Source organism: Fundulus heteroclitus, chromosome 22 (genome assembly GCF_011125445.2).
Source record: "Fundulus heteroclitus isolate FHET01 chromosome 22, MU-UCD_Fhet_4.1, whole genome shotgun sequence".
Lineage (NCBI taxonomy): Eukaryota > Metazoa > Chordata > Actinopteri > Cyprinodontiformes > Fundulidae > Fundulus > Fundulus heteroclitus.
In genome coordinates, this window is record NC_046382.1 from 8,603,462 (window position 1) to 8,624,893 (window position 21,432).

At 41.7% G+C, this 21,432-nt stretch overlaps 2 protein-coding genes across 3 annotated transcripts; one reads left to right on the forward strand and one right to left on the reverse strand.

Moving 5' to 3' along the window:
- Positions 1-1,668: 1,668 nt before the first annotated feature.
- On the reverse strand, positions 1,669-12,529 carry sirt1 (sirtuin 1). Its single transcript, XM_012855625.3, has 9 exons — positions 12,154-12,529; positions 11,391-11,513; positions 11,058-11,293; positions 10,798-10,950; positions 9,287-9,434; positions 9,112-9,191; positions 7,262-7,445; positions 6,688-7,179; positions 1,669-2,900 (listed from the first exon to the last, which is right to left on the reverse strand). Exons 1-9 carry the CDS (start codon positions 12,503-12,505, stop codon positions 2,611-2,613), a joined length of 2,058 nt encoding a protein of 685 aa, XP_012711079.2. The 5' UTR covers positions 12,506-12,529; the 3' UTR covers positions 1,669-2,610.
- A 5-nt stretch (positions 12,530-12,534) lies between these two features.
- dnajc12 (DnaJ (Hsp40) homolog, subfamily C, member 12) lies at positions 12,535-18,840 on the forward strand. Of its 2 annotated transcripts, XM_036126131.1 has the most exons (6): positions 12,535-12,738; positions 13,125-13,209; positions 15,848-15,926; positions 17,141-17,280; positions 17,361-17,496; positions 18,267-18,840. In XM_036126131.1, exons 1-6 carry the CDS (start codon positions 12,563-12,565, stop codon positions 18,347-18,349), a joined length of 699 nt encoding a protein of 232 aa, XP_035982024.1. In that variant the 5' UTR covers positions 12,535-12,562; the 3' UTR covers positions 18,350-18,840. The 2 variants fall into 2 exon arrangements, with proteins under 2 accessions (XP_035982024.1, XP_035982025.1); XM_036126132.1 differs by lacking the exon at positions 12,535-12,738 and having other exon boundaries at positions 12,903-13,209.
- Positions 18,841-21,432: the final 2,592 nt, after the last annotated feature.

The following is a 21,432-nucleotide window of genomic DNA, read 5'->3' on the forward strand; positions in this document are numbered from 1 at the left end:
GACGACTGTCCACTGTGGCTCTACGCTCTTTCAGGAGGAGTGAATGCTGCTTGAAGAGACTTGATGCAACCTGCAGGGTTTCCTTAGAGAGGAAACTTTCTGACAAACCTGTATAATCTGACTGAATTTGACTTTGGAAAGAGCCCTGAGATGACATGTACCATGAATTTGCGCTATATAAATAAAATTTAATCTAATTATAAAAGTTTTCAAAAGTTCAGGTAACATTTGCAGCTTTATTTAGCTTGACTGAGGGGAAACAGGGCTGTTTGGATTTGAAATATTGCTACTTTCTTGCCCTGGACTGTTAATTTGTTTTAATAAACGTAATGTGTAAATCAAATTAAGACAAAGCAATCAGTATAAAAACCACCACTTATAAAGGACGCTAAGCCTTCTATAATAGAAAAAATAACAAACGTGTATTTAAATTTTTACCTTAACAGTGAACCTAACCTATATATAGTCACGGTTCGATAGATTTTATTTGCTTCAATAAAAAAAAAATAAAAAAAAATATAGATTTTGTTTACCTGTGTGAACAAAATTTTTTTAATTTATAAAATTGAATTGATTCTAAAACCTAATAATGTGTAAACTCCTGTCAATGAATGACGCAGAATCAGCAGGCAGAGCCTGGACTGATGGCTCATTCAACAATAAAACCACCTGAAAACGGTCAATGCTGATGTTTGAAAATGTTTTCATAAGACTGAGTCCAGAATAAAAAAGTATTTAAATAACTTTGGAGAAGTTATATTTGTAATCTTTAACTAGCTGAGGGATTTTCTAGTCAACTTTATTGCTGAATTATTTCGATACCACCACATTGGAGGGTTTGTCTTTAGCAGGAACAGGTTCTTACCACAGCATCTAACGGGCTTTGACTAGGCCACTCCTAGTAAAGAAAGTCTGAGCATATCCGCCCTATTTTAACATCACTCCATGGGTTACCTGTGCATTCCAGGATCCGTTTTAAAGTTCTTTTGTTTTTTTACATCTCTAAATGGACAGGCAACCCCTTATTTGTCTGAGCTCCTACAGCCAGCAGCTCATTAAAGAGCCAAAAACTGAGCGGTGAAAACTTGGAGGTGGCCAACACGCCAAGACAGGCCTCATCCTTCTTACAAAAACAATATGTACTTCCTTAAAGACTGGCTTTTATTTTATTCACCAGTCTCTTTTACTCCTTTTAATTTTTTTGTAGTATTTGCTCGTCTTTATCTGCAATATGTACAGCTTTGCTTGAAAGTGCATCACAAATAAAGACGGTATGCTCTTCAGGATTTCCTGGAAGAGTTTATGGTTGTTTTTTCCCCCCTTCATTAATCTTCTACGTGTTGGATTTACTCAGGTAATCTATGCCTGATGATCTGAAAAGTTTAATCTGCCTCTTTCTTTCCTCCTGGCGTCAACATTTTTATTTTTTTAACAACGACTAGCTGCAAAATTTTCACTAGAGAGCAAAATCAAAACAAAACCCTCCACTTTGTTCACTTCTGCCGCTCAACATGAAGTCGTCCTTCCCTAAAACTAAATTATTGGGGCAGATTAAATCCGGTTTTATTTGCTGACGCGTCATAGTCGCAACACTGAATAATTGATTTGTCATGCAGAGGAAAACTAAAAACCACACGTAGAAGTAAATGTAAGATGACGAGACACATCTTGAGAGCATCATCGTTGTTTTACTCAAGAACCCCAGCAGAGAAACAGTCATATTAAAATGCTTCTTAAAATCTGGTTAACAAATCACTTTCCAAAAATAAAAACAAAAACAAAAAGAAATAATGATGGGGCTTATTTTGCTGTAGACGTGTCCATTTGGCATTTAGCTCCTTTTCCTGCCAAGAAACAAAACCGGAGTGGCACAGGAGAGGAAAAAAAAAAAAAAAAAAGTGCCGGTTTTTCCCGTTAGAGTATATTTCTACAGGTTTACAGCTGAATATAGCCAAACCTCTCCACCATATAAAGTCTCTAGTATAACTTTATACAACTTAAAATCAACCGTCTACCCTCTGACGAGTATGTCTCGCATCCGGATATAAAAATAAAGAAAGGCTTGACCATCAAAGTAGCTGCCAGATGTCAGGAGGAACACCTCCTCCTCCGCTCCGAGAGAGAAATAAAAAAAGGAGAGATCAGACGTAGAAAAAAGCACGGATGAGTCTGCCGCTAAAGTGTTCTTTGGTCTGAAACGAAAGCGCGCCGCTCCTTTTCCACAGCCGACACCGGGGAAAAGGGGAGGACTGAAACTCTCTGCTGCATGCTGGGTAACGTCGCAGACCAAACGCAACGACACAGAGATGTGCCTGGAACGCCGTGAGAACCACGCCGGTTCAGGAGCTGAAGGGCAACATGGCGCCGTGGTAACGCTTAACAACAAAAAACAATAAAAAAAGAAAAGAGTCCAAGAAGACAGGCGTCTGTTCTGCATCGTGAAGCTTCAGACGGAAAAGAGCCGCCGTGTGCACGCCGCCGTTCAGCTTCATGGAAAACAAACAGTAAGCACGACAAGCCAAGACGCATAGGAACATATTTATCTCTCATATATATATATATATATATAAAAAAAAAAGACAGTTAGTGCTGTGTGGAGTCTCTGAACGTCTAAAGATGCGTGCTCCTCTCTGACGTATTGTCTGTCTGCAGGCTCGCCGCCGCCTCGTCGTTGTCTCTGTGGAATGTGTCTTCGCTCGCCGGCCTGGCCGCCATCGTCGCCTCCTCCTCCTCCTCCTCCTCTTCCTCCTGCTCGCTGCAGTCCTCCGGCTCTTCGCGGCTGCACTCGGACGCGTCGCTGTCGCTGCCACAGGAGCTCGACGTCTCGTCCTCGGAGTCGGAGTAGACCTCGGCCCCGTGGAAGATGTACCGGTTGGGTGCCTGGAACAGGTACTGAGCCCCTGTGGGGAACCAGAGAGGCCGTCAGTTCTGAACTGGAGACGCATCTAGCCGCGTTGACGGGGAGATTCTGATATTTATTCATTTATTTTAAAGTGTTGTGTTCTATAAATTAAATATGTAGTTGCTAGACTGTTGGTTAAAACCACATCTGCATCTGTTGTACAGCAGCAGAAGTTCACTACATGCAGCAGACACATGTGGCGTCGCTGCGTTTACAGGAAACCACGTGGTAAAAGGTGACCCCAACACCGGCCACTTTATTAGGTACACCTGTTCAGCTGGCTCAGCCAGTTATGGCAGCAGCTCAACACAGCCGAACCGGCGACTTTAGCCACTTTAAACCTGGGATGATCGCTGAAATAGAGAAAAAAAAATGGTCTGAAATAGATAAAATATTCAGTGAAAGGTAATCATGCCCACAGTAAGACTAAAACCCCTCGTTGACGACAAACGGCTGCAGATTCTGCATCTCTGAACCATTGATGGGCCGTTATTGCATCTTTTATCATCAATATCGATTACTTATCGCCGTCACAAGTGTTTTTATTACTTTTATATGGAGTTAATTTTGTTCCATTATTTTTGCAAGCAAAGAACACGTTTTATAAATGGAAATAAAAAGCAATCCATAAATTAAACTTTGAAAAACATCTTAAAAAAAAGGTTTTGAGTGTAACTTAGGTGCTCTCAGATTTTATTTTTACATTTCAAATCTTTTGTTTTAGATTTTAATTTTCTTAACATTTTTTTCATTTTGCAAATGAAAATAAAACTTGACATTTTCTCAGATTTTATATAAAAAAAATTTTTAAATTTCAAATTTTATTTTTTGAAATTGTATTTATTTAAATGTTATATTTTAAAAACAAAATTATATTTCTATTTTACACATTTTATTTTTTTAAATTTCTGTTTTACAAAATGCATTCTTTACAAATTATGTCTTACGGATCACGTTTTTGTCACTTCTCACTCCTGATGGTATGATGACCAATAAAAATGTTGCTAACCTCCGTGCTGACCAATAGAATTGAATCTATGCTCCTCGTTCCAGAGGAAAGCCCGCCCCCAGAAATGAAGAGAATGCAATCCGTAAAACTCAATCTAAAAGAGACATTTAAAAAAAAAAAAAAATCTGTAAAATAAAAATGTAAAAATATATATTTTTAAATAAAATCTAAAATCTTTTTAATGTTCATTTACAAAACAAGTTTTTTTTTTTTTGCTTGTAACAACATCGGAACCAAATTCACCCCATACTTTGACATACAAGGAATTGGACGTTGTGGTGCAGAACATCTACAAGAAGTTCACAAGTATGTAGAAATAATACATAAGAGCAAGAATAAGAAGCCATGTTAAATATAAATATGACGATGGGGACTAAACCAGGGGACTCACTGTCCTGCAGGTGTTAGGCGTTTCTTCCAGACACCTGGCCTAAATAAATGGCCGATCAACAGGCCTCTGCAGGCCTTGATGGTCCTGCAATCATTTTATTCAGGTGTGGTGGAGCAGAGACGGGTCTAAAACACGCAGGACATGTTGAAGACCCCTGGACTAAAACTCAGGCTGGACTAAAAATGAAGAACTATGGATGATCATAAAAACAAGGCCAAGGCAACTCAAAAAGTCCAGGGTAAGAATCTTTCCTGCTCGTTGCGGGGTCCTAAACCTAAAATATAGAAGATATTTACAAACCCCAAATGCTAAAATTATAATTGAGATAACCACTTTTACTACAACCTCGTTAGTAAGAGAGAAAGTGTTCTCCACAAACGAACTGATTAAACAGTTTTTGTTTGCTAAGCGTTGCCATTTTGTCATGTTTTCCGACTTTCAGGTAGAAAATGGTTTCGCGTGACGTCTTCTTCTGACCATGCGTCGATTCATAGCTGGAGCCAAAATCAACACCGAGCAATGAAAGTGAAAACCGGCCCAGGCGGCTGCAGAACTGTTGCCTTGCAGCAAATTAGTCCCGGGTTCAAATCCCTATCTCCATGTGCATGTGTGGGTTCTGTTCAGGAACTCCAGGGTGCTGGAGGCGTTGCTTCGCTGCTTCTCTGGATGCGTTCTCGCAGCGTCGCCTAGTGCAGCTCAAACAGGGCGGTTCGTCAAGCTAACAGCTAGCGTTAGCCTGTGTAGGCCGGGAGGTTTATAGTAGGGCTGAACGGTTTTGGAAAATAACCTAATTGCGATTTTTTTATCTTAATATTGCGATTTAATGCAATTTTTTTTCAGTTTAATTTATCATGTCTTTTTAAACATATACAAACAACAAATCAATCTGTTTCATCGCTGTGCAGATCAGGCGCTAAAAGAGCCGCTGCGTCTCAACTCGGAGCAGAAAAGATTGCGTTCTGCCTACGATTTATTTCAACCCAAGTTGCGATTTCATTTTGGCTTTTCTCTGCATTAAACACAAGCAACAGAAACGGCCTCTAGATGAAGATGTTTCTAAACGAGAACTATTTAGAAATGTTTTTATTAATCAGAATATTATTCAATAGAACAGCTTTTAATTGATTTGGACATCATCCATGACGGGACGCTCCAGCGAGGTTCTGGTCCTCCTACATACACACTTTGAGGCTCGGACAGTTTTCCTACAAACTCGCTATGATGAGACGCCTGTCTGCGCTTACAGAAATATTACCGGATTATTCAGACCATAAGGCGCACTAAATATTCTTCCCAAGTGTGTAACATCACTTCTTCACGTCCACATCTCTCTATCCGTCTCTGTGGGGAGGACAGAGTAGCTGGACTACACTGCCATGTTTCTAACATAAGGCCTAAATAAACTTTTAGGCCTTATGCGATTTAACCTACTAGTTTTATTGCTGCTAGCACGTACTTTACATGAATGCACTTTTAGTTTAGACATTACAGTCAGGCAGTCTGGTAGACAGCTCAGGGGTCCTATCAGGTAGTGACAGTGTACCGTAATGCTCCTAATATCCATTGAGCAGAGCGGCTTCATTGCTAACCAAAGGCATACTTATATATTTTAACCAGGGCTTTGAACCAGTTCAAGGAATGAAAACCGGGAACTTTTTGTATTTTACAGGGAACAGAAAGGAAACCAGAACTGGAACACTTATTTAAAAATAATGGTAACCGGTTTTATTTCGTTCCTCAAAGTTTTCATTGCCTAATTAACTAAAAAAAAAAAAAAAAAAAAAAGTAATTATTTTCCTGCGCACGTTACCATGACGGCTGAGGTTCACTTCCTGTGTGACATCACATCACACATTCGCTGACTGAATGGAGAGAGAGCGGTGTCTCCACTACAGCTACACATCTTAAATAAGAGGTAAATTACGATCCATCGTTAAGTAAAACGCTCATTCCAAACACAATATCAAAAGCTATATTTGTCAAACGAAAGGAACCAAATTAACCGTTCCGGGAACAGTATTTTTTTGTTCTAACCGGTTCGGGAACGTCAGTTTATTGGTGGAACTCATAACCGGAAACGTTATAATTCCGTTTCTGTTCGGAACGAACCGATTGGGGGAAAAAAAATCGTCTCAAAGCCCTGACTTTAACAGATTTTAGAGCGCATTGTACCACATAAACAGTCAGTGAACAACTTTAATCATATATAAGGCACACCGTCATTTTTTGAGAACGTTTAAGGATTTTAAGTGCGCCTTATAGTCCGAATAATGCGGTACTCGTGCCAACACTCAAAACCGTCCCTGTAGTTGTGAAAACATTGAAACGAACATGTTTACGCCTCGTTAAATGCACATTTCTGCTCACCGGCTCTCTGCAACTCACCTTCCAGCCGTTTGCTTATCGGACTTCTGCTGACCCGACTCATCCAGAACCGTTTTCGGGTTTCCAGCCGGGGGGTCTGGCCGTTGGCTTCAGCCGCGTCCTCCTTGGGCGACTCTGGCGCCTCGGCGGCGTCTGCGCTCCGTCGCTGAGCGTTCGAACAAGGCTCTGGGGGCGTTACGTTACTACTGGCAGTTTGTGTGACACTGGGGCTCCCGGCCTCCTCCGACGGAACCGTACGGGCCGGCTTGGCCTCCTGCTGGGCCGTGTCTGCTGCCGGCGGCGGCGGCGTCGGTTCTGGTAACCGGGGAGGTTTCTCTGTGATCTCAGTGAGTCTTAGCGTGTTGTAGCAGAGCCGCTCAAAGTCTCCGGCCAGGCGGTGGCAGAGCTCGTTGATGATGCCGTCGCAGTCCCCCAGCAGCTCCACGTCGAAGTTCAGATGAGGCAGCGGCTCCCTGTTGATCAGAACCTGAGGCACGTCGTGAGGAATGGAGTCTGGTGGGAGACGGGACAACAAAGAGCTCATGGGTCGACAGCCGCCACAACACAAACCTTTTAGGCGGGGCGGGGGACCTACTTGGGATGAGAGCGACTGGCCGGACTTTTAGAGACGAGCCGATGACGATGAGGAGGTCCACCTCGTCTTTGTCCTGCTTCATGGCTCTGTGGAACAGCTCTGGGAGGTTTTCTCCAAAAAAGACGATGTCTGGCTTCATGATGGCCAGAGGAATGTCTGGACAGCGGGGACAGCGAGGGACAACCTGCAGGGGGACGCCCCACACCACCGTTACAGCCAATTAAGACTTCCTGTGACCGTTAAGGAGTGACTTTACATGCCCTGGCCGATCATTTTTAAAGTGACGGTACGCCCCAGAGAATTTCTAACATCTGTATGAACATCTGCTGGCGTAGCCGACGTGACGGTTCTGAACATTTAAACGTTGAAACTCAGCTTCCTCCGGGTGTAAAGTCTCTATTATCCCACTTTTTTTTTTAAGTCTAAACAAAAACAGTTCACTAGAAATTTAGCAGATATTTTTAAGCTTCATGGGCTAAAGAAAACAAAAACAAAAAAAAACAAAGAAGAAAGGAAGCATGGACAGATGAAGAGAGCAGATTGTCAACATAAAAGTTTGGATGCCTCTGTCATAGTTTAACAGTTCAGCCCAAAAGTAAAAAAAAAAAAAAAAAAAAAAAAAAGATTTTATTGTGAATTATCTTCTTTGACCTGCTAATACTTTAAATAAATACAATAGAGAACAAATTATGGGACTAGGATGTGTGCCTTCAGTAAAGCTGAACAGTTTCTAGACTTTGTGGGTAGATGTTTTTCCATTAAGTTGATCTAGAAAAGTTTTTTCTCTTTATTCTGAGCAACAGAAACACAAACTTTCTTCTTCCTGCTGTATTTAGCAACATTTGATGAACAGGTGTTTCCAAGATGCTGAATATGGGTTCAGAAAGCCACAAATGGCCACATTTTGGACGTCCCTGATCTATTACAACTATAATAATCCGCCAGGATCAATATTATTGTTCCACACAAATTCTATACATTTCCTTTTTGATATTGTTGTACATTTTTACCAAAAGTCTTCTGTAAAACGGCCTGAGCTCAGTCCCCCAGCACACCTTTGGTTTGAATTAGATTAATTTAGACATTAAATGTTGCCTATAGAACTAGACAAATTCATAAAAACTTCAATGTTAATCCATTTTAAGTTGCATGGAGATGCTAAAGTCATAACTGCATTTTAATAGAAGCCTGTTTTTGTTTATTTCCAGTTTCAGTCTCTTCATATTTGACATTCTTAATATCCAGACTTGTTTTTATTTGTCAAATTTATTTGAAATAAAGGCCTTATTTTGTTTATTTTTCTCAAGCTAAAGATAGAAATGTATACATGCATTCGTTTTTTAGGAGCAAATATTTGCATGTATTTCACTAAATTGTTTTTAAAAAGAAAAATAATTAATAAAACAAATAAATTCAAACAAAATAGCCATAAGTGGTAAGAAAAGCAGGCAAATTAGGGGACAGAGGCGACTGGATGACGGAAAAACAAACCGTTCAATAAACACATTTATGACTGAGTGACTTGATAATTGATGGAAGAATATTTTAGACACAAATACAAATAATAAAGTCCGGAAACAAACACGTTTTCAAACCTAGAAAACACTAAAAATGTATTTCATACTTTTCCAGACTACAGACACCAGTGGAGCAAATGAAAAATCTGCAGTGAAAACTGGTGAAATGTCTGTAATTTCAGATAATTACCCAAACTGTGTTGTTTAGCCTCAAAGATTGCAATAAATATTTAGCATTTAAAAGCTTCCATAGCGGCTACGTTAAACAGAGAAACCCAACGCACGGGTTAAAGCTGCTGCACCGTGTAAACAATGTTTGTAACCAGCAAATACCTGATTTAGGATGTCGGCCCTTATTGCTTCACAATCCACTTTGTGTTTACAGACGAGACAGGATGCAGTTGCAAATGATCCTGAAACGACAAACAGAATATATTTTTGCTTGTTTTTGTTTTTTTTTTTTCCAACCAGCATAGAGATAAAACTGATCCAGCTGATGAAAACTCACCGTGACACTGGATGATGCGCTGAACTCCGGCCACTTGCTCCAGCGTATCGATGTTTTGTGTGTAGTTGCGTAGCAGCTTCCCCTGTTTGTCCAGCATGGATATAAATCGGTGACAGGGTGACGGCTGAAACTGACCGGGGAAAATCTCCTGCAAGGACAGCAGCAAAAATTACCATCAGCTGGTAACAAAAAAGCCATCGTTGAGGATATTAGAACTGATCAAACTTTACACTAAAGGACAAAAATCTGACATATTGTTGCTAGATGAGAACCGGCAAACTTCCTACAACATTTGTTTTGCTAAAAAAAAGTTAGGCTTTATTTAATTTAAGACTGGAATTTGAGGAAAAATAAAAGCTTTCCTACACATACAGTTTCTTTAGGCATAGGATTCAATTCAATTATATTTATATAGCTCAAATTCATGAAACATTTCATCTCGAGGCACTTTACGAAGTCAAAATCAATCAGATTATACAGATTGGGTCTGATTATACAGATTGGTCAAAAATTTCCTATATAAGGGAACCAGTTGATTGCATCAAAGTCCCGACCAGCAGCATTCACTCCTAGAGAAGCGTAGAGCCACAGGGAGAGTCGTCTGCATTGTCCATGGCTTTGCAGCAATCCCTCATACTGAGCAAGCATGAAGCGACAGTGGAAAGAAAAAACACCCATTAACGGGAAGGAAAAACCTCCAGCAGAACCGGGCTCAGTATGGACGGTCTTCAGGAAATAAATTCAGCACAAGATAAAACAACATATGCATTAAGGCATATTTATCCCTGCTGTGCAAAAGCGACACAATCCATCCGTCCGTCTTCTTCCGCTTATCCGGGGTCGGGTCGCGGGGGTAGCAGCTTCAGTAGGGAGGCCCAGACGTCCCTCTCCCCGGCCACTTGGGCCAGCTCCTCAGGAGGAATCCTAAGGCGTTCCCAGGCCAGCCAGGAGACATAGTCCCTCCAGCGTGTCCTGGGTCTTCCCCTGGGCCTCCTCCCGGTGGGACGTGCCCGGAACACCTCACCAGGGAGGCGTCCAGGAGGCATCCTGACCAGATGCCCGAGCCACCTCAACTGGCTCCTCTCGACGTGGAGGAGCAGCGGCTCTACTCTGAGTCCTCCCCGGATGACTGAGCTCCTCACCCTATCTCTAAGGGAGAGCCCAGACACACTACGGAGAAAACTCATTTCAGCCGCTTGTATCCGGGATCTCGTTCTTTCGGTCACGACCCAAAGCTCGTGACCATAGATGAGGGTAGGAACGTAGATCGACCGGTAAATTCGAGAGCTTCGCCTTTTGGCTCAGCTCTCTCTTCACCACAACGGATCGGTACAACGCCCGCTTCACAGCAGACGCTGCACCAATCCGCCTGTCGATCTCCCGCTCCATCTTCCCCTCATTCCTCCCCGGAGCAAGACTGACTTGATACATAAAGGATTTTGGTCAGACGCCCCCCTGAATAATTTGCAGAGAGAGATTCGAGAGAAAAAGTGAACGAGTCACGAACAAACCTTCGCAAACTTGAAGAAGGGCCTGGGGTCTCTTCTGAAGTATTCAATGTCAAACATGGACTGAGGATCCGGAAGGTCGGGGAAATCTACAGCGAGACGCGCATAAATCCCGTCTCTGGAGCGAAAGTCTGGTATTCCACACGAAACGGACACCTAAAAACAAGCAAACACACACACAGACAGACATCTATCGTTATTAATCACACAACGTTACAACGACACGTTTCTTTTTTGTGGAGAGACAAATATTATGAGCGTACGCCGGCTCCGGTCAGCACGAGGATGCGTTTGCTCTCATGCAGCAGCTTGACCACGTCTTCCAGGGTGTTGACGTCCTTCCGTTTCCTCCTCTTCGGCGGCTCCGAGATGTTGATGATTATCTGCCACAGCGTCATGTCGTCTAAATCCGGCGGGAGAATGGTCTCGGGAAGCAAATCCCTCAGAATGGCCCTGGGGTCGGTCTCTCTGATGTGTTGCTGGATGTAGCTGTAGGAACCTGTCGAGAGATGAAGCCGATTAATGACACCCCCCTTTCAATCGGCTGTATTAACCGGGACTTTGTCTTAAAAGAGCGACGGTAAATTCTCCGTTACTTATTTGCGGCTGAGGAGTCCAGTCGCTGGAGCTGGCGTGGGAAGATCTGTCGTCTTCGTCGTCGAGGTGCTCTGGCGTGACAGCGAGGCCGTTGGGGATCAGATCGCCATGCCCGAGAAAATCTGAACAGAAGGAGAGGAAAAAAAACAATAAAATAAATCTGATAAATGCTGATAAAATGCAAAAAACTGTGTTTGATAATAGTCTGGAATACACAGGTGGACACGGGGTTTGTTGACAGACACTAAATGCAACATGAAGGGATGAAATCTCTAATTGATCCAAGGCATTTACAACAATATGGCGCTATTAGGATTGATCAATGATCAGCGAACTTACCGCAACAACATAAAACTTTGTGAATCCCAAATTAGGAGCAAGCATTTATAACCCATTTACGCAAATAAAGTGGAGCAGCAGGCCTCCGGGAAAGGCGCACCTAAGTTACAGAACTTAGCGCCACACCGGCAACTGGCGCAAACTTGCTGCGGAAGTTTTAGTGCCGTGAGGGAGGGGTGGTAGAGGGGGGTGGGAAGATAAATAAATAAAAAGTTTTCAAATTCACAGGAGCTGCTGAAAGTTTTCCGTCCTTCTTTAGAAGAACCGGATACAGAAACCGAACAGCTACGGCACTCAAAGAGGAGAAAATAAAAACGGATTCGCTTCCGTAGCGACCCCAACCAGCTCGCCGGCGGTTTGACTGAGTTGGTAAACCGACCCGGCGCCCCCTCCGTTCGCGGGCATGTCCACCGTGCTACATACCGGCGCCTTCCTCCGTCCCGCCAAAGGCGGAGCTGTCGCTTAGCTTCCCCGCCGGTTTGCGCGGCTCGGAGCCCGGCAGACCCAGTCCATTGTTGTCTCCGCCTCGCGATGCCGGGGCCTGCTCCACCGCCATCATCGCCGGCTTCGCTTCCTTCGTCTCCGCTGGCGGCGCACAATTCGCCGCCGCCTCCCGGCACCCGGCGGCCGCTGAAACGCACGGAGGCGTGTCCGTCTCGGCGGATTCGGGTCCGCGGTTCGTCGCCGGACTGAATTTGGACCTTTTCGCGGCGGGCTCGTCCATGTCGGAGGCGCCTGAACAGGCCGTTCCGAGAGCGTTCTCTCTGTCCGCCATCTTCAGCCCACAGACCCGCTGCGCAGCTCCTTCCTCCTGGGCAGCTGGCGTCACGTGATGGGCTCTCCGCCAATGAGAATGAGCGGAACGTCCCCATTGTGCGTCGGCGACGTTAGCCACAACAAATTGCTGCTGCGTTCGAGCGCTGCCCAAAAAAATCCGTTAAACCCACGAAGAACTCGCAGAAACTTCACAAAAATGGGATATAAAGGCAAAAATTTTACTTTCTGGAGGTGGAGTAAATGTATTTTCATTTTTCATATTGCTAAATATATTCACGTTAGTTTTCAAATCATAAAACAGAACTACAAATATATATTTCTCCTTTAATGTTGCACATGCCAATTAATGCACTTATTACAGGGGGGGCTTTTACCCAAACACTTGAATACAACATACGTCACCTGAAAAAAGGACAGACACGCTTATCCAAGTGAAAAGATCTTGACTGACATTTTTTGGAGCATTTTGAACGCCTCCTAATATTTAAACACTGTAACGTTTGAGCATAAGCCGTAGTAGACCAGTCCATGAATTGAACAGCTGGAATCTGACGCAGCTGCACCAGGTTGCGAAAAAAAGCGACCAGAAACGTTTTTGTTTTGTTTTTTTCTGACAGCTCATATATGGAGGCTGTTTTTGGTCGTAAACCGGAGGACCTGGAGGATTACTACGGGTTGTTAGGATGTGATGAACTGTCGTCGGTAAGTTGTCAGGGGATGACTCGAGGGTCTGTCTATTTGCTGGGACACTTTACATACACGTATGAAAAAAAAAATCTAAATGTATTTAAAAGCTAATAACAAATATGGAGACATGAAACATTGGATGAACACCAATGATCAAGAAATCAGATGTTTTTTTTATTTTAGATGTAGGTCTTATCTGTTGTTCAAAGTGAGTTTATGTGAAACCTGTTGCTTCACAACCACGTAAATCTCACAATTATGACAGATGTGTGTATATATATATAAATAAAATTATTTTATATATATATATATATATATATATATATATATATATATATATATATATATATATATATATATATATATAAATAAAATTATTTTATAAGCATACGACCGCGTATTGTAGCGACAGATACAGGTTACTGACAACTGAAGTAACCTGTACTAAAAAATAAAGCATGTTTATAAATAATAGTTAGAACAATGCAGAAGCCAAACCTGAATGCAGCTGACTTCATTTAATAAACTGCTGTGAAATGGTATTTGGCCTCTCACAGTCAACTAAATAAAAATATTACAGAGAATAACCGTACGTTTTAGGAAAACTGACACAATTTCACAATTACGCCTAAGCTCGATTATTGCCTGATCCCTCTATAACCTGTATGACAACATGAAGTAGGAAGAAAAAAAACACATCATGGCTTGATCTAAAAAAATAGAAAAAAAACAGTCATTGACATTTATCACTCTGGAAAGGGTTTTATAATTATTGTTTAAGCTTTTGAACTCTATTGAACCACAGTAAAAACGCTTATCCTCAAACGGAGAAACAGACAAACCTTACCAGGAGTGGCCGGCCTACCAAACCTGCTCCATGTGCACATCAATGATTCATTTAGGAGGTCAAATAGGACAGAAAGCACAGGTAGAGTAGTTGTCTCTCGGTCTGAAAGTTGTGCATTTTGAGATGTAGTTTTGTTGTTTTCAATATGTCATTGTGTTTGTAATTAGTGACGGGGCAGCCTCTCGATCTTCATTAACTAAGGCCTGCCTCACCTGGTTCGTAAATTCATCAGGAAAGGAAGAAAACAATTATCAGAGACAAAACACTTAGAATATATGTATATTTATTACAATTGGAATTTGAAGGGGAGACACATACATACAACTCTATCCTAAAGCCTCATGTATTAAAGCACTGAGTCCACCCTCCAGTGTCGGCTGCATGCGCGTGTCTGAAGTGGCACCCTCGCGCGCATCTCTTCATAGCCCGGCCCCTCACTGAGTGAGTGAATGAATGATGTCGGGGGGGGGGGGGGTGCTGCATAGACACTCGTTTGTATCTATGCTTGTCTTCTCACAAGTAAAACATTGTAAAAACTGCATTCCAGTGTCAAATAAGGAGTTGGCTTCTTGATACATTTGCCAGATGTTTCTAGGAATCTACCAAGATAAACACTCCCGAAAAAAAATGCAAAGCTTTTAAACCATAAGCCTTCTTGAAGCTTACCCCACCATAAAACATCATGTGACTCTTACTTGCCCTGTATCCCACAAGAAGGTTGGAATTTATAGCCTTGAGTGACCCTGCAGACTCCATACCATGTGAACTGTAAGTAAGAACTTAGGTAACTCTTACTGTTTAATAAAATTCCATGATTAATACAAAAACTCATTAAATATTTCCATAACATTAGTAATTGTGTTTAGAGATTTGTTGATGGTTTGCACTTCAGGGCCACCGTAGTTTTGGCCCTGAAAGGCACTCAACCCCGAATAGGCAACCAATTTACAGTAAGTGAATTTGCGTATGTTTGTAAGTGAATAGGCGGGGCGTGGCTTTATGGAAACTGCTTTTAGCGGTTAGTATGACCAGAACTCCAGGGCTCTGATGCCTCTGTAAAGGCCAGTGTCCATTATTCAACAATAAAGAGACCGGCTGTGTAAGAGTGCCATCATGGGCATGTCCCAAACCACTGTTGACCAGAAAATAACACAAAGGTCTTTTATTTCCCAAAAAGACTTTTGGGAAGGTGTGGGTCCCGTTACATCTTTGGTAAAATTAACCGCATTTCAGAAAAAGAAAAGAGCATCATTCTGACAATAGAACAGGATATGATGGTCCGAGGTTTCCTCAAAACATTACAATGATCCTTTAAAAACTGCATGTTGCATTTCATCAGGTTATCTTTCTCTGGTATTAAAAAGGTTTTTGATGATCTACCTGAACCATTTATGTGTGAAGTTTGAAATAAAAGGAAAAACAGAAAAAGCCTGATCACTGTTATTTCCAATGGGGTTTTTATTATAGAATTTATTTTGCTACCCCAGCTGAGCCCCTAAATCTACCCCTATATGGTATAAAAGTGCCTGTTTCTGGATTGATCAAAGTTGTTTAGGTTTTAAACTAGAGATGCTCAATTAGGATTACTTGGATAGGAGTCTGGTACTCGCATCCAGAGTTCAGTGTCATCTGTCAGCCGTAATGTGTGCCAAAGAACGCTCGCCCTGGATTGTGCTCCATATTGGTTAAAACGAAAAACCACCACAGATTTGTTCTTAAGGTGCACTAAACACGAGATTCTGAGAAAATCTCCGTTTGTTGAAATTATCTGAATTCTTTTCATGTTTCTTTATGTTTTCCTTGAAGACGGAGCAGATTCTCAATGAGTACAGGATCAGAGCCTTGGCGTGTCACCCAGATAAACACCCGGACAACCCAGCAGCAGGTAAATCTCAGGGTAAAATGTGTTGGACTTCTCTAGTAGGAAGACTCTCCGTCTTCAAGCAGCTGAAGATATCTATTGATATCATGTTGTTATTATTATTATTATTATTATTATTATTATTATTATTATTATTATTATTATTATTATTATTATTATTATTATTATTATTATTATTATCATCATCTTGGGGGTTTTATGAGATAGACCAACACGAAGCGGCACATACTATAATCTTGAAACAGAAGGTAAAAGAAACATTAAATTGGACATCCCTTAATAAAATCCAGTACAACAAGTAGCTTTCAGCATCACCCAGTGATTAAGTAGTTCGCCTGCTTGTAATTTAATCTCAGTGTAAATCCAGCTGTGAAGGCCTCAGAGGCTTCTGGGAGAACATTAGAGAGGAAACAGCATCATGAAGACACAAGAACAGAAGAGAAAGGTCTGGGAGATGTTTAAAGCGGGGTTGGGTCATAAGACGACATGTCACAGAGCTCTGTTCAGTTCATCCTCAGACACAAACATCAGACTTACCAAGACATGGACGTCCACCTAAATGGATTAGCCAGCTAATGGGAGAAATAATTAAGCAGCGAAGAGGCTCATGGTAACTCTGGGGGAGCTGCAAAGCTCCATAGCTCTGGTGGGGAAATCTGTTGAAAATGACAACTCTTAGCTGTGCTGCCATAAATCAGTTTTTTTTTTATATAGAAGAGTGGTAAGAAGAAAACAATTAATGAAAGGATAAAAGGTTCTGTTGATATGTAGGGGACTCAGCAAACGTGCGGAAGAAGGTGTTATGACCTGAGGAAACTTGCAGCTTGAATTGCAGCGAAAGGTGGTTGTAAAAGGTAAATCCTCAAGAGACCTAGCTACAAATTCACCCCCCCCCCCCATTAAAAATGACATTATAAAGATTTAAACCCATTTATCAATGTATCCACTATATGCTGGTCTGTAATATAAACTCTAATTAAAACATGTTAAACTTTGTGGTTGCAGCAACATAAGGAAAAAAGTTCAGGACGTGTGAATCCTCTTCCCACGCGCTGCACCTCCGTCAGCATCTTCACGTCTTTCACATCTGTCTTTCGGTCCTTTCTCTGATGACTTCAAAGCAGAACGTGTTTTAATGAAGAGGTTATTTTTACCTCCTGATTCTGTTAGCATAATGACTCATCGTAAGACCCTGGTGCTTTCTTTGTTCTGGACAGTGGCTGATTTCCAGAAGCTCCACGAAGCCAAAGAGGTTTTATGCGATGAAGCCAAAAGGAAGAACTACGACCTCTGGAAGCGAAGTGGGGTTGCTATATCCTTCCACGAATGGCAGGCCCTGAACGATTCGGTTAAAAGTGTACGTAACGCTCTTTAGGGGGTTGTTCAAAGCACACCGTACCCTCTGTGAACCCACACGGGCTGATTGTGTGTTTGCAGTCAATGCACTGGGCCGTCAGGACCAAGAAGGAACCGATGCTGGAGGCCTGCAAACCAGAGGACCCATTCGCTTCCCAGGCAGAGGACCGTCCCTGCAAGGAGGCATCGGAGATCCCCTCAAATGACGCATCTTCATGTAAGTGAATTTCATTAAATATGCACATCTTTCTGATTTTTGTTCGTTTAAAAAGGGCTGAAACCAAAGGAATAAGCAGAATGAAGTACCACTTTGGGTTGGTCTATAGACCCGGTGCAGTTTGTGGTTGATGTTTGACAAAACGTGGAAAAGTTCAATGGATGTTTATTCTTTTGCAAGATACTGTACATCTGCATACGTTTTTTGTTGAAATGACTTCAGTTAAATTTTATTTATATAGCGCCAATTCATGAAACATGTCATCTCAAGACACTTTATAAAGTCGAAATCAATTATATTATACAGATTGGTCAAAAATGTCCTATATAAGGAAACCAGTTGATTGCTTCAAAGTCCCGACAGGCAGCATTCACTCCTAAAGAAGCGTAGAGCTACAGGGAGAGTTGTCTGCATTGTACATGGCTTTGCAGCAATCCCTCATACGGAGCAAGCATGAAGCGACAGTGGGAAGAAAAACTCCCCATTAGCGGGAAGGAAAACCTCCAGCAGAACCAGGCTCAGTATGAACGGTCATCTGCCTCGACTGACTGGGGGTTACAGAAGACAGAGCAGAGACACAACAAGAGAGACAAAAAAGCACAGAAGCACACATTGATCCAGTAATCTGTTCTACATTAGATGGTAGTAGCGGGTGAGCCGTCTTCCCTGGATGATGTCACAGTTAACAGAACGTCAGACCAGGTGTGCCTACTATGACTTCTCACTAATTGTTCCTTTTTGCTTCCACGTCCATGAACAAACCAACCAAGGCGATTACCACCATCAACGTTTCCGTTGGGCTGCCGACTCGCCATCCTGTCTGCTGCAGAAGTTCAGAAACTACGAAATATGAAATTCTTCAGCCTTAAAGTCCTGCTGTCCTGAAGTATAACGTAGCTTCATGCTCTTTTATGGTGTGTGTGGGTAAATTTTGCCTTGTGTGACTCGTGAATGTTTCTGTTGCAGATGTAGGAGTTTGTGTTTTAATAAAGATAAATCTGTTATATTTTGCATATTTTATGTGATTGAAGTCAAAGTGTAAAGTAATTGTGCATCGTCCAGAGACACGCTCTTCCCCAAGACTCCTGACGCTGTGACGTGCGTCTCTGTGCGGCTGCTGTAAACCGAACCACGTTGTCTCCAATGTTGTGATGAGATTTGTTGTTTGTTATCTTGAGCTGCTACACAACGAGTCATGGTAATTGTTTAAAGGGGAACATTCTGTTTCAGCCGGTCATGATGCTTGCTTCCTGAACATGTATCTTTTTATTATCCCCAATATTAGCTTTTTTTTTGTGCAAGTTTGGATATTACTGCCTTAAATGTAATAAATTTGGTAGATTGCGTGTGTAATTTTCCTCCAAACTTTTCACCTGGTGACATGGTGATGTAGAGCTGTGTGTCGTCTGCATAGTTATGCTACCTAATGTTGTTTTTTATGATCTGAACTAGAGGGAGCATGTAGATATTAAATAGGAGGGGACCCAGGATGGACCCTTAGGGAACCCCGCATGTGATTTTTGTCGTCTCTGATGTAAAGTTACCTACTGATACAAAAGACTTTCTGTCCTTTAAGTCGGATTTAAACCTGCTGTACCAGAAAGGCCGACCCAGTTTATCAGGCGCTCTAACATGTGTGGGATTTAAAAAAAAACATAAATTAACATTTTCTTTAATAACTGCACACAAGAAAAGTCAGAATCAGAGGTGCTACCTGGTTTTACACCTCTAGGCATTGACAATGTACACCCCCAAGCCCCTAAAAGTAAAAATAAATTAAATTTGCACATATTTAGTTTATGTCTTTTATGCATGTATTGAATAGAATTTTTTTTGTAGTTTTTACCTAATAAAGGATTAAATAATTACAATTGGCATTTATTAAAGAGTTAACAATTCAGAAAATATGTGGATTATAGATTTACTCATGTTTATCATCTTTACAGAGTATTTTGAGACACATCTCTTTGCAGAACTGCTTTATTTCAGCTACATTGGAGAGTTTTCCAACATGAATGGAATATTTAAGGGCATGCTAATGCATGACATTTGGATTTAAGTACAGACTTTGACTTGGTCGGTCCAAAAACTGCACTTTATTTTAATTTTTTAAAGAGATCTAGAGGCACACTTGCTACAAACTGATGTTCAGGCATCCTTCTTAAGGGTTTTCTGCTGGGCAGCAGAACCTCACCATTTCAATTCTGTTCAGATAATTGCTGCTGCTAAGTTGATCTGATTTAATAATTATATGCACAAGGACAGCTTATTGTGTTAATGAAATTAAATGCAGCTTTGGGATTTACCTTGATTATACTTTTCACGACACTGTAATCTACTTAGAATCTTTTTTTTCATTACAGCACAAACATTGATTTACAATGATACAGAAAATAAAAATTGTCTCCAAGCTGTTAATTGGTTTAGAGTTGACTAAAATACTATCAGTCATAAATATGAGATTGATTTTATGAAAACCTAAAATTACAGTTTCTTTAAAATCAGATGAGTTAATGTTAAATCTGTTTGGGACTGACTACAACTTTATGTATTTTTTTATTTTAATTATGGTAATTTAAAGTCAAACGTTGTGATGAGCTTATATATTTTACGGCGGACCCCTCGGCTGTTTGCTTTCCCCACTCCAACGACTTAGAGCAGGGGTGTTTTGCACCGTGGGCCAAACTCACCAAGTGAATAATTTTACTGTGAATAATATTATTTTTATCTGCTCAGCAATAAATTAAATATGCAAAAGTTATTGTAACAAAGAAGGAAAAGATCAAATTATTGTAGTTGCAAAATAGGGTCACGGACGTTTTCCGATAAAAGAGAATAGTGTATAGTTTCTTAATTTTTTTTTAGGTAGAATGTTTTCTACTTTATTGGTCCAGAAAATGTTTTTAGTCTGTTCCCAACGACAGATAAAATTACTTTTCTGAAAACATTTGCTGTGTGTTAGCAGGTTAAAAGAATGGGCGTGCCTAAGTAATAGTGTTCTTGAGTAAACAGTAGCTGGATATTTGCAACTCTGCTGACTATGATATCAGTAGGAAATATTATCAAAACAAAGCACGGTTAATAAAATAATGCTTCATTTACGAATTAAAAGTCTCCATTTGTAAGAATTTCATTGAAAACCTCAGCTTTCAAAAGTTACAAAAAGTGTCCATCTACTTCTGTTGATCCTTTTTCTCCTTTTTCATTCTTGAACTGCGGTCGGGGGCCGCACTAAGTAAGTCCAAGGGCCACAAATGGCGCCCTGGCTTAGAGATTGTTGTTTCCCGGTCCATCCAAGTAGTTTTCAGCTTTAGACCTTCAATAGTTTATTGTTAGTTTATTAGAGGAGGCTTGTTTTATATTAATCTTAAAAAAGTCAATAGTTATAAGTATCAGAGAGAAGAGTTTTGTTAAATTGTGTGGAGCTGCGGCTGGTGGTTATTAGCGTGGTTCTCCAGGTGGAGGCGCTGTGAGCCCATGACTCCTGCGTGGCCGTGGGGTGTAAAAGATGAGGTTTGTGGCGCTTTCAGGTGTTTGGTTGGTGCAGCAGGGAGTGAAAGAGGTGTTGTGATGGTGCAGCTGGAGTAAAAAGACTGTGTCCCGCTGTATTACTCAGGCTGCGCTACAGCGTCTATTCACAGGCGCGATCCCACTACTGAGCGGCACGGGGGCTTTGACCTGCTCCGTTTCCGACCTGGGCCGATGCACCCCTCCTTAGACGACCTGGTGGTCCCGGGCTCCCCCAGGAGCACCATATCGATACCGAACTTAGTGCGGACACCCGATCGGCATAGTCCACTGCAGCTCAGAGCTCCTGAGCTCAAACGGTCCGCCAGCCTCAGCCTCCCGGTAGCTTGGATTACAGGCGCGCGCCACCGCACCCGGCGACGGCTTCTCGCGCTCTCTGGCCATATAGCCTTCAACGTAGTGACGTCA